This window comes from Herpailurus yagouaroundi, unplaced genomic scaffold (assembly GCF_014898765.1).
Source record: "Herpailurus yagouaroundi ecotype Mexico unplaced genomic scaffold, PumYag 162, whole genome shotgun sequence".
NCBI lineage: Eukaryota > Metazoa > Chordata > Mammalia > Carnivora > Felidae > Herpailurus > Herpailurus yagouaroundi.
The window spans coordinates 48,596,291-48,609,832 of NW_024412403.1; the positions used below are offsets into that span (position 1 = coordinate 48,596,291).

Sequence of the window (13,542 nt, forward strand, 5' to 3'; positions counted from 1 at the left end):
GCTTCTTGCAGTATATGAAAGTGAGAAGGCAAAAAGGGAAAGACGGTAGCTAGGAAAAACAGAACGAAACTGGAGAGGCATATGCCAGGTAAAACATAAAGCCAGTACAGACCTCTGGGAGACTTTCAGCGGGCCAGTGTCCCTGCACCTGGACCTGGGACTGGAGGGCCAGAAAAGACCAGGACACTAAAGGCTGAACCTGCCGGAGCTTCTCTGAGCAGCCCCTCCCAAAGTCACCAAGGGCCCTGGATTGGGCGCCACAGACTTGGGTTTCCTGCTCCTTCTGCAGCCTACCACTGAATTCTTCATTTCTGTTCTCCTTTGTCCCACATTTTTCTTTCTCAGTTAAAATTGCAACTACTTGCTAGATTAGAGCCCTAAAATAGTCTTGTTTTTACTTTCAGAGGATGAATTTTGGAGGACAGGGGTAAGATTTTGATAGAAAAGCAGAGATAACAAGGACAAAGGGAGGGCTAGCATTCTGGACAGTTGGAGTAAATGAGAGATACACTTACAGACAGTATAATTATTTTCTGGTGTGGCCTCCTTGATGATAAGTACTTATTTTTCAGGCATGAGTAATTTTTTTGAAAAGTATACAAAGCAATAAAGGATGGAGCATGACGACTGTTGGTATAAGTGGAGTCAGAATTGAGAGCCCTTTCTTTCATTGGATGTGCTTTTCACTGTTTGTCCTTCCCTTCCCCTCCCCTCCTCTTCTCTCCCCCTCACCTCCCCTGGCTTCTGTTTTGCCAGTATGGCCTTTAGGGCCTTCACTGAGTTCTCTCTTCACAGGGTCATGTTCTTTGGATGTGGGAATTGTGTTCTTTCTCAGTGATGCTGGTGGGAGTCCCTTAATGAGCTGGGAACAAGGTTCTTGAAGAATAGTTCCCAGTCCTCCTTCTCCTGGCCAAATAAAACATTCTGGCTCTTAGGGATGAGTAATTTTAGCAAAACATTTTAGACTGTTGAAGTACAGCTGTGTCCCCAGTATTAGTTGTCAGCATGTATAGTTAGATTTCCCAGAGAACAGCTGACCCCTCTAGAAATATAGAGCACCCCCTCAAACAAGTGAAATTAAACTAAATTAAACAAGATGGATTTTTAAAAACTGAGTCACAACATAGTGATAAAAGGAACAATTCAACCAATAAGAAGCTGTAACGATTCTAAATTTGCACGCACCTAATATACTTATGAGATGTGTAAATAAAAATTAGTAGAATAGCTAGAAAACATGGACTAATTCAAAATAAGAGTGCGAGATGTTAATGCATATGTCAGTCATTGATAAATAAGACATAAAAATTTCTAGACATAGAGGCACCTGGGTGGCTCAGTCGGTTAAGAATCCGACTTCGGCTCAGGTCACGATCTCATGGTTTGTGAGTTCAAGCCCGACATTAGGATCTCTGCTGAGCCCGCGTCTTCAGATCCTCTGTCCCCGCCTCTCTCTGCCCCTCCCCCACTCACAGTCTGTCTGTCTGTCTCTCTCTCTCAAAGTAAATAAGTAAACTTAAGAAAAATATATTTAAAAAATTTATACACATATAACGGATTTAAAAAACATAATTAACTTGAAAAAAAAACATAATTAACAAGTTTATCTATGGTCATATGTAGAACTCTGCACCTAACAATTAGAAATTATACATTTTATTCAAAAACACTGACACATTTTTTAATTGTTTACGGACTAGGCCAGGGCCTGGCAAACTGTGGCCTATGAACCCAATTCAGCCAGGATGTGTTTCTGTAAATACAGTTTATCAGAACACAGCCATGCCCATTCATTTATACAGTGTCTAGGGCTGCTTTTGCCCAACAGCGATTTGAGTAGTTACTCACAGAGAGCTTATGGCTCTCCATACACTCCACCTATTTGCTATATGGCCCTTTACCTAAAAAGTTCGGTGGTCCCTGTGCTAGAAAATAAAGTAAGTCTTAACAAATATCAAATAATTAATATGCAAACCACTTTTCTAACCACAATACTGAAAAAAGTTAATGAAAAAAATCTGTTTTGGAAATTTAAAAATACACTTCCAGATAACTCATCAACGAAAAATCGTTGTGGAACTTTAAAACTATTTAGAATTAAGTGATTATGAAAATGCTATAACATTAAAACCTATGGTATTCAACTTCAGTTATATTTAGAGAATATATATAGCCTAATGCTTACATCAGAAAAAGAAAAACTTAGTGGGCTAGCTATCCAGGTACAAAAGTGAGAAAATTAGTAAAGTAAACCCAAAGAAAGTAAAGAACATTAGTGTGGTAAAAATCAGAAATATAATAGAAAACATCTATAAATACAGAACCTGGTTGTTATTGTTTTTTAAAGACCTCTCCAAAGTTGAACAAGAAAAAATAAGGTACAAATAAAAAAAAAAGGGAGAAACAAAAAAGGAAACATAGCTACATACAGTGATCAAGTCCAATAAATTTGATCAGTTGGATAAAATCTCCAATTACCTAGAAAAATGTCACTTACCAAAGCTGAATTAAATAGAAAAAGGGCGCCTGGGTGGTTCAGCTGGTTGAGCATCTGACTTCTGATTTCAGTTCAGGTCATGATCCCAGAGTTGTGGGATTGAGCCCCACATTAGGCTCTGCGCTGAGCGAGGAGCCTGCTTGAGATTCTTTCTCTCTCCCTCTCCCCCTCTGCCCCGCTTACACTCTCTCTGTGTCTCAAAAATAAGTAACTAACTAACTTGAGGCGCCCGTGTGGCTCAGTCAGTTGAGCGTCCAACTTCGGCTCAGATCATGATCTGATGGTTGGTGAGTTCAAGCCCCACCTCAGGCTTGCTGCTGTCAGTGCAGAGCCCCCTTGAGATCTTCTGTCCCTGTCTCTCTGCTCCTTCCCCTTCTCTCTCTCAAAAACAAATAAACATTTAAAAAAAAACACAACAAACTCTCAGTAATCAAGGAGTAGAAGGAAACATCATTAAACTGTAAGCAGCATCTTTTCAGGCAAAATTACTGTGGCTGTTAAAATCATGGACTCTTGGATTTAAATCCCAGCTCTGTCACAATATTAGTTGTGTGACATCGCATAAGTGTTACATATTGTTTAATGAAAGTTAGGGTCTATTATTTTTTAAAGTTGGGTTGCTTGAGGATTAATTTACATTTAGTATAATTACCCTTTTTGTGTGCAGTTCAATGAATTTTGACAGATGAATACAGTTGTGTAACCACCAACACAGTTAAGATACATTTCTGTCATCCCTGAGAAGTCTTCCGTATCTGTCCCCAGTAACTACTCATTTGGTTTTTGTCCCTATAATTTGCCTTTTCCAGAATGTTAAATAAATGGAATTACACATTATGTATCCTCTTGAATCTTGTGTGTCTTTAACTTAGCATCATGCCTTTGAAATTTATCCATTACTGTTGTGTGTTTTAGTAGTTTGTTTTGTTGAGAAACTGAGAACTAGTGGAGTTCAGCAGGTTATTAGCCAGTGCACATCAAGGTTTTTATGAGACCTGGGCTGCTTTTTTTTTTTTTTTTTTAATATTTATTTTTGAGAGAGAGAGGGAGAGAGAGCACGAGCTGGGGTGGGGCAGAGAGAGAGGGGAAGAGAGGATCCAAAGCAGGCTCTATACTGATAGCAGAGAGCCTGATGCCAGGTTCGAACTCATGAACTGTGAGATCATGACCTGAGCCAAAGTCAGACACTTAACTGACTGAGCCACCAAGGCACCCTGTGAGACCTGAGCTTTTCAATGTAAGGGCCCCTCTCTTAGAAAAAGAATATAAAATTACTGATATAAAATTAGGTATGAAAGTAGTTGTTTTAAATAAGAAATAACAGTACTGCTGTAAACACAAGAATTCTGAAAGTTTTTATTTTACTCATCCCCATCAAATAAGAACAAAATATATATGGTTTCTTGAAAACTATATAAAATGTACCATCTACTGTGTTCCTACAGGAAAGGCCTTTCATTTTGAATAGACAAAAATGGGAACCTAATTCTCTTAGAGTTTTATATTTTTGATAATTGGAAGGATTTTCCACTGACTAGTTTTTGGTTTCATACATCCCATACCTGGTTTCTCCTCTACTTTCCCTATAGTTCTAGGGAAGGGTGCTACAGGTGTGTTTGTGCCATGGTCTACAATCTCTGAGGGAAAGAGAAAATATGTACAACTTTTTAATTTTGCATACCCTTTTTGCCTTGGGTTGGAAAGGGACAGTATACTTGACTCCTGTATTGGAAGAATTCAACCAGTTCCATCTAGTGGTATCTTTTTTTCTTCCTTCCTTCCTTCCTTCCTTCCTTCCTTCCTTCCTTCCTTTCTCTTTCTTTCTTTCTTTCTTTTCTTTCTTTCTTCCTTTCTCTCTCTTCCTTTCTTTCTTTCTTCCTTTCTTTCTTTCTTTCTCTTTCTTCCTTTCTTTCTTTCTCTTTCTTCCTTTCTTTCTCCTTTTCTTTTCTTTTCTTTTCTTTTCTTTTCTTTTCTTTTCTTTTCTTTTCTTTCCAGTATACTCTCAGGGAGTAGGAAATGCAGCTGCCCCATCTTGTTGACTCCACTCGAGAGGCCCAGTCAGACACTGGGACTAATTAGCAGAGACCTGGCCTAACCTCCTCAAAGGCCAGCAGTTCTAGAGGAAGCTGGGAGCTGGAACCAGGCTTGCTAGGTTGGGTCCCATACTTTTCTTTTAATACTCTCTTAATGGAAATCACAGAGCTAGCATCTTTATTTCAGAAAAGCAGTTTTCTCTTTTGGAACCAAAAAACATTGCAGACTAAAGAAACAACTAATTTATTCAACCTACAGTGAAATGAGATGATCTCATTTTATATGTTAAAAGGTTTCAGATGAAATAATTTTTTGGCTCAGAAAGTAACTCAGATTTAGAGCATTTGGTTAGCAAGGTATTTTAAATATTTCTCATGGGTTTTTGTTGCATAAGAGTCACATACCTTTAAAAAATGTGTTATTTTCAACTAGACTTCTTAAAATACAGACTGTACTCTTCAGTTATCCGATTCTGGGCAATGGAGGAATACAGAATTCAGATTTTTAATTTTTTAAAGTTTATTTATATTGAGAGAGAGAGAACAAGCAGGCAAGGAGCAGAGAGAAGGAGAGAGAGAATTCCAAGCAGGCTTCTTGCCATCAGTGCAGAGCCCAAAGTGGGGCTCGAACTCATGAACAGTGAGATGATGACCTTAGCCGAAATCAAGAGTCGGATGCTTAACTGACTATGCCACCCAGGCGCCCCCAGAAAAAATTTTTAAAGCATTATATGAGTTTTAAAAGTTTTGGTGTTTGATTCTGACATTTATTTACTTATTTGCATTTTATCCACTTTATCTTGAAATGGCTTTTAAAGTTAATAAAAGAAGATTTGTGTAAGTGGTCTGATGTTTTACATGTAGAATGTATATTACTTTTATAATAGAAATACAAATGAAGCAATAGGTATGGGGGAGTGCTTTTTCCTTTTTTTAAGTTTATTTATTTTGGGAGAGAGAGCTTGCATATGCACAGGTTGGGGGAGGAGGAGAAAGAGAGAGGAAGAGAGAGAACCCCAAGCAGGCTCCAAGCTGTCAGCACAAACCATGAGATCATGACGTGAACTGAAATCAAAAGTGGGATGTTCAACTGACTGTGCCACCCAGGTGCCACATTACTTTTAATCAATACTGGGCTAAATACTTGGGGCACTAATGGATACCCTCACAGTATTTATGGGTCAGCAGAGAGAAAGCCTAACATTTATGCAATAAAAGCACACTATATACAAGGATAAAATTATATGCTGATTTATAAGTTAAGTTTAGAAGTACAGAGACAACAGAAAGAAGGAGGGCTGTGTGGTCAGCCAAGGCTTCCCTGAAAGATCCCAGATGAAGATGGGTTGGAGGATGTTAAGAGAAAGGAGGATCTGTGAAGGGAAGCCAGTATGAGAAATTTCACAGCACTAAAGGTGGCTTTGATGGGGAAAGAAATTCCCCAGGTAGGGTTACCAGATTTAGCAAATAAAAATACATGGCTCCTCTTTAAATTCAACTTTCAGATAAATGATGAATAATTTTTAATACCATATAGATATTCCCATATAATATTTGGGACATACTTATACTAAAAAAATTATTCAATAATTTTTATATTTTTGTATTTATTGTGGCAACCTTACCCTGGAGGCTTTTATTTCTGAAGACTCATCATGGCCTCCCTGGGTTGAATTTATTTCTGAATTCTGCTGCCTTTCTGGCTCTTCTAATCAGGACAGCAGTGACAGGGGTAGCCCAGCAGCAGGATGGGACTCTGGTACCACACACCTGTTGCCTTTGCAGCATAATAATTTTGGGCTTCCTGAAGAAGAAGGTATATTTCCTTTAAACACTTTTTAAATTAAACTTTTTAATTGTGAAATCATCATAGATCCACATGTAATTGTAGGAAACAGTATACAGAGAGATCACATACACCCTTTACCCAGATTCCCCCAATAGTAACAAATTGCAAAGCTATATGTATATGTAAATGGTAATAACAAAGATTTTGAGAGTGATTCAGTTGAGATACAGAACATTTCCATCCCCACAAGAATCCTTCTTTTGTTGCTCTCTTGTAACCATACCTAATCCCCCCAACCCTACTCCTTCCTTAACTCCTTGAGACCACTATTCTGTTCTCCATTTCTAGAATTTTGTCATTTCGAGAATGATGTATACATGGAATCACACAGTGTGTAACCTTTGGGGCTTGGCTTTTTTCAGTAAGCATAATTCTCTGGAAATTTATCTTAGGTTTTATGTATTAATAGTTTATTTCTTTTTGTTGTTGATTAGTATTCTATAGTATGCATATATCAAGTTTGTCTAACCAGTCACCTATTGAAGGACATCTGGGTTTTTTTCTAGTTTGGGGCTATTATAAATAATAAATAAAGTTGCTGTAACATTTCTGGACAATTTGTTGTTTAAACTTAAGTTTTTGTTTCTCTGGGATAAGTGCCCAGGAGTGCAATTGCTGTGTTGTATAGTAGTTGCATGTCTCATGTTTTTGGTTGTTAGAGCTCAAGTGGGGGAAGCACAGAGAGAGAGACAGGGGGAGAAGAATCCCAAGCAGGGGGATTCATGGGCTCCATTTCACATGGGAGATGGGGCTCCATTTCACAACTGGGAGATTGTAACCTGAACCAAAATCAAGAGTCGGATACTTAACCAACAGAGAAACCCAGGCCCCTGTATGTTTAAGGAACTGCCAAACTTTTTTCCATTTGCGGAATGAAGTGGCTGTACTATTTTCCATTCCCACTTGCAGTGAATGAAAATCCAGTTTCTCCGCATCCTCATCAGCATTTGGTGTTGACGCTGTTTTTAATGTTAGCCATTGGTAGATTTGTACTGATATTTTGTGGCTTTAATTAGCATTTCTGTAGTGGTTAATGATATGGAACATATCTTCCTGTACTTATTTACTTTTCAGTGAAATGTCTGTTCATGTTTTTTGCCATTTCCTAATTCTGTTGCCTAGTTTTTTAGTGTCCAATTTTGAGAATTCTTTATTTTGTCTAGATACTGGTCTGTCCTTTGTTAGACATGTGGTTTGCAAATATTTATCCCACTCGGTACCCTGTTTTTCTGCCCCCTTAACATGGTCTTTGCCAAGCAGACGTTTTCGATTTTGGTAAAGTCTAACTTATTTATTGTCCCTTTTATTGATTGTACTTTCAGTGTCAAAACTAAGAACTTTGCCTAACCCTAGATCCTAAAGATTTCTCCTTTTTTTCTAAAGGTTTTATAGTTTTACATTTTACCTTTAAATTTGTGATCCATTTTTGAGGTAAATTTTGTATAAGGTGTAAAACTTAGGTAAGTCTTCATTTTTTTGCTTATGGTTTTTTTCCCCAATTTGTTGAAAAGGTTACTTTTCCTCTCTTGAATTGCTGCTGTTAAAAATCAATTGGGTAGGGGTGCCTGCGTGGCTCAGTCTGTTGAACATCCAACTCTTGATTTCAGAGAGAGAGGGAGAGAGAATTCCAAGCAGGTTCTGCTGACAGTGCAGAGCCTGATGGTGAACCATGAGATCACGGCCTGAGGCAAAATCAAGAGTCAGATGCTTAACTGACTGAGCCACCCAGGCACCTCTATTTAGGTCTTCTTTGATTTCTTCCATTGGTGTTTTGTAGTCTTAAGCATGCATGTCCCGTACATGTTCTGTTAAATTTACACCTAAGTATTTTAAGTTTTTTTTAGCAATTGTAAATGGCATTGTATTTTTAATTTTTGTGTTCATGTTTGTTGCTTAATATATAGAAATAAAATTTTTACATGTTTATCTTTTATTCTACAGCTTAGCTAAACTCACTTATTACTTCTAGCATGGTTTGGGAGTTGGGGGGTAGACTTTTTTTAGATTTCTTGGGATTTTCTATGTAAACAATCATGTCATTTGCAAATGGGGGCAGTTTGATGTCTTCCTTTCTGACGTATATGCCTTTCCTTTCCTTTCTTGCCTTATTGCACTGATGAAAAGTTCTAGCACTATGTTGAATAATTCCGGTCAGAACAGACATCTATGCCTTGTTCCCAATCAGGGAGAAAGCATTCTGCCTTTCATTATTAAGTATAATGTTTACTGTAAGTCTTTTATACATGGTGTTTATCAATTCCTTTTAAATTTGTTGATGTCTTATGGCCTAGAATATGCTGTATCTTAGGCTATGTTCCACAACACTTGAAAAGACTGTGTTCTGTTGAGTGGAGTATTGAGTACAAATGTTGATCAGATCCTATTGGTTAATTGTTGTCACTTCATTCTTCTATATTCTTGCTGATTTTATGTTTAGTAATTCACTCAGTTTTTGAAAGAGAACTCTTGAAGTTTGCCACTGAACTGTACTTTTGTCTATTTCTTCTTTCATTTCTATCAGTTTTTCCTTCCTGCGTTTCCTTCCTGCATGTGGTGCATACACATTAAGGATTGCTTTATCTCCTTGATACAGCCACACTTTTATCATTACAGAATGGTAATTTTTCTCTTTCTGTGATAATTTTCTTTACGCTGAAGCCACTCATCTGATATTAATATAGCCACTCTGCTTTCTTTTGATCAGTATTTCTATGTTACATTTTCCCCATCATTTTGCTTTCAACTTGTATATCTTATTACATTTGAGGAAAGTTTCTTGTAAATGGCATATTTTTTAATCTATTTTGTCGATCTCTATCTTTAAATTTGCATTTTTAGGCCATTTACATTTATGTAATTATTGATATGTAAGGATTAAATCTTCCATTTTATTCTGTTTATCTGTTTGCTGTTTTTAGTTTCTCTATTTTCTCTTTCCTTTTTGTTCCTTGAACATTTTCAAAATTCTATTTTTATTTATGTGTTTTTGAGTGTATCCCTTTGTATAGCTTTTTTAGTGGTTGTTAAAACCACTAGGGTGAGTGTGACCTTGTTAACACTTTGCCATATGGAAAGTGCTGACACTTTACCAGGCCTCCTCTAATACCATCCTAGTGGGGAGGGAGAGGTGCACTTCATTACTGCCCAGAGGAAGTGGAATTCAAGGCTCACCATACGGTCTCTATTGATACTGCAATGGTGGTGGTAGTGATGGGAGGAGGGAACAGGGCTTTGTTACTACCCTTAAGGGATGAAAATCCCTTTGGGGTTTCATTCCCTGCTTGACCATCTCTGATAACACCCTGGTGGAAAGTGGAGGAGGTGTTGGGGTACCTCATTACAGCTTGGCAAGAGTGAAAGTCTAGGCTCCCCACTCAGCCTTTGCTGATGTGGGCGGAGCCAGTTTGGTTTTTTTGTTTGGTTGGTTGGTTTTTTTTGGTGGTGTTTGGAGTCAAATAGTTATTGTCTAAACATTTTCCATCTTACTGTGTTGTCTTTTTCCTGGTCATTTTGTTAAATAGAACAGATGTTTGGTAAGGCTTTTTTTGTCTGCTCCCATTGGCATTTCCAAGTTGCTGGCTTATTTAGCTCCAAGCCTGAGATAATGAGGCAAAAAGAAAACCCAGAAAACTAACTACTGTGATGTCATTTATACCCCAAAGTCCCAAAGTGCCTACTTCTCTCTACGTTTAGCCTTTCTATGTTTGTTTTATATATAATGTCCAGGAGTTTTAGCTGTACTTAGCAGGAGGAAGAGGGAAAAATGCTACTACTCCTACTATTACTATCTTTCCAGAAGCAGAAGTTCTATAAATGAAGTAGAAGTTCTATAAATGCTATTAATGCCAACGTAATCACTCATTTAGAAGCCCTATTAATCTTCTACCTGCTAATAGTCTATGGGTAGAATCCTTTTTTTCATGCTATACAGCTAATTAGAAATATGTGTCTTCACTTCTCTGTAAAAACAGAACCAATAGGAGATCTATATCTGTATCTTTTTCTATCTATATCTGTCCATATGTAAAATAAGAAATTGACCTGTGCAGTCGTTGAGGCCAGCAAGTCCCAACATCTGTACTCTGAAGTGGCCAGCTGGAACCCAGGTTCCAATCCTGGTCAGAAGGCCTGAGAACTAAGAGAGCTGATGGTGTAGTTCTAGTCTGAAAGCTGACAGGCTCTAGATGCAGAAGGAACTGATACTTCAGTTCAAGTCCAAAGGCAGAAAAAATTCTTACTCAGCAGAAGGTCAGCCTTTTTGTTCTACTCAGGCCTTCATCTAGTGAGGCCCACCCACATTAGGGAAGGCAGTCTGCTTTATTCAGTCTACCATTCAAAGATTAATCTCATCCCAAAAACCCTCATAGAAACACCCAGAATAATGTTTGACCAAATATCTGGATACCCCATGGCCCAATCAAGTTATCATAGGAAACTAACCACCATAATATGCAAACATTTAAAAGCTTAGGACTACCAGATTGGTTAATTTGAACTTAAATATGAATTCTAACCAAGGTTGCTCACAAATTCACATTTTGGCTTGACTTTGAGATACATAGAGAAATTCAAAGAAAGTGAGTAAAACCTTTCAAAGATTCAAAAAATGTGTTTAAAGGGAGCAACTGCTAAAATCTGGAATGCAGTATGGCATTGTGGGAAATGAGAAATTTATAGTTGCTGTGTTTCTTCAGTAGAGCTTTATAAACAGGAAAACTGTTAAAACTTACATTTTTCATGACTCTTAGAGTAAGAATTAATTTTTTCCATTGTCAAAAGATTTAAAATATTCAAAATAAGTATTTCCATTGGTCTATAATCCTTTTGTCACAGTCTCTTAACATTCCCCCAGGGCCAGTGCCGAGGTATCTAGAGCTGCTGGTTTTCAGGACAGGCAATATCGCTTGCAGAGAAGACTTTGGACTCAAATAGATCTGGGTGCGTGACCTGGGGCAAATTGCTTTACCCCTCCAAACAGCAACTTTCTTATCTGAATATGACAAGTTTAATATCTGTAAGATCAGTATAAGTGCTCCATAAGTAAACATTTTCAAATCTTAGGCATCTGGATAATCTGCACTTTTGCAGTTTTATAGAAAAGACTGATATCTTGGTGTTTAAATCTCTACATTTTGGATCATTTCCTTGAATTCAGCTTCTTAGAATTATTGAGTCAAGGATAGAAACTTCTAGAAAGGGAGTACCAAGATTGCACTAGCAATGGGAGAGAGAGAGAGAGAGAGAGAGAGAGAGAGAGAGAGAGAGAGAGACATGCTTTTCTAATTGTTAAACTTTATATTTCCTAGAGGCATCAGATGGTGAAGGAGACACAGAAATGATGCAGCAGGAGACAGCTCCAGTTCCTGCCCTGTCAAAGAAAACCAAACAGGTGACCGTACTGTGGGAGAGTCACAACTGTTGGATTCTAGAATCATCTTCTACCCCTCTACAGCATTCCCTGTTCTTTAACATCAGTTAGTGGGGTTTGTGGAAGCCTAGATCTTCTTTGCCTTTGTAAACACCCATGTTTTCATTAATTATAAACCAGCAAGGTCTATTTTTCCCCCTAAGTTTTTTTTATAATATAAATATATTTTACAATAATGGTATCTTAGATTCTTGTACCACATGTTTACCAAAAATCCAGTATTACTTTTTTTGGTACAGTTCCTAGGAAAAGACAAATAGCATAAAGACATGCAAGATTACCCTGCACACCAGTGCATGATTACAGTACCATGCCATGCTGCCAGCAGGTCCCAGGGTCTCATGTCTACCTAGCATTATGGTCCATTGTATGAATATTTATCAAGGGATTTCTGCCTTCAATATTACCAAAAGTGGCCTTTGATATATTTTGCTCCCTGGATTTATGACCTTTTATTTCCTTTTTAATCTTCCTATTGGCCACTCACATCCATTTGCAGCTTTTTCACATTATGTGTCTCTCAAACCGGATTGGTAACCATGTGTGATTTTTTCTTAAATTTTTTAATGTTTATTTATTTTTGAGAGAGAGAGACAGAGTGCAAGCAGGAGAGGGGCTGAGAGAGAGAGCAAGACAGAATCTGAAGCAGGCTCCAGGCTCTGAGCTGTCAGCACAGAGCCCAACATGGGGCTCAATCCCACAAACCATGAGATCATGACCTGAGCTGAAGTCAACACATAACCTACTGAGCCACCCAGGTGCCCCAACTATGTGGGATTTTTAAAGGATTATCTACTATCAAACTAAAATTATCATCTTCTTCACAGTAATGATTTGTGGTCTTATTGTAAGTGGCCCTAAACTCATTCCATGAGAGGGTGACTCTACCCAGTTTGTAACCAGGCTCAGATAATTGTGGGAAGCAGTTTAGCATACTGGTGACCTACCTCCAAGCTGTGAGATACTGATCAAGTTAAACTCTCTGTGCCTCAGTCTCCTTATTTGTAAAATGATGATAATAAATATATTTTCCTCACAGAGTTGCAGTGGAGATTAAATAACTAATACTTGTTAAGTACTTCAAACAGTGGTTGGCAAAGAGTAAACACCAAAGTGATCATTATTATAGTGAATAACACTTCATCTTTTTTATTTTGTTATTTTTTCTTTGAGGGATGGGAGAATATGGAAAGATATGCATATTTAATATGTAATCATCTTGGTTTTCTCTCCAGCCATTAAATATTTTGCTCCAAGGTCCTATATCAGGTTTTTTTTTTCTTTTTGCTGTTATTTTATCTTACTTTTTTTAAAATTTTTTTCTTATGTTTATTTATTTTTGAAGGAGAGAGAGAGACAGAGCGTGAGGGGGGAGGGGTGAGAGAGAGGGAGACACAGAATTCAAAGCAGGCTCTAGGCTCTGAGCTGTCAGTGCAGAGCCCGACATGGGGCTCGAACCTATAAACCACAAGATCATGACCTGAGCCGAAGTCAGAGGCTTAACCAACTGAGCCACCCAGGAGCCCCATTTTATCTTACTTTTTTAATTCAACTATAATTAACATAGAGTGTTATATTAGTTTCATGTGTACAATATAATGATTCAAAAATTCAATGCATTATTCACTGCTCACCATGATAAGTGTACTCGTAATCCCCTTCACCTATTTTACCCATTCCTCCACCCACCTCTCCTTTGGCAATCACCAGTTTGTTCTCTGTAGTTAAGAGTCTG

General features: G+C 37.8%; 1 protein-coding gene across 4 annotated transcripts in view; it reads left to right on the forward strand.

Annotated features, from left to right (window-relative positions):
• CMSS1 (cms1 ribosomal small subunit homolog) overlaps window positions 1–13,542 on the forward strand; it is a 383,830-nt gene that overhangs the window by 339,326 nt on the left and 30,962 nt on the right. For all 4 annotated transcript variants that reach the window (XM_040484304.1, XM_040484305.1, XM_040484306.1 and 1 more), the window contains exon 2: window positions 11,686–11,768. In XM_040484304.1, the coding sequence (XP_040340238.1) occupies window positions 11,686–11,768 (83 nt within the window). The remainder of the gene's footprint in view (window positions 1–11,685; window positions 11,769–13,542) is intronic.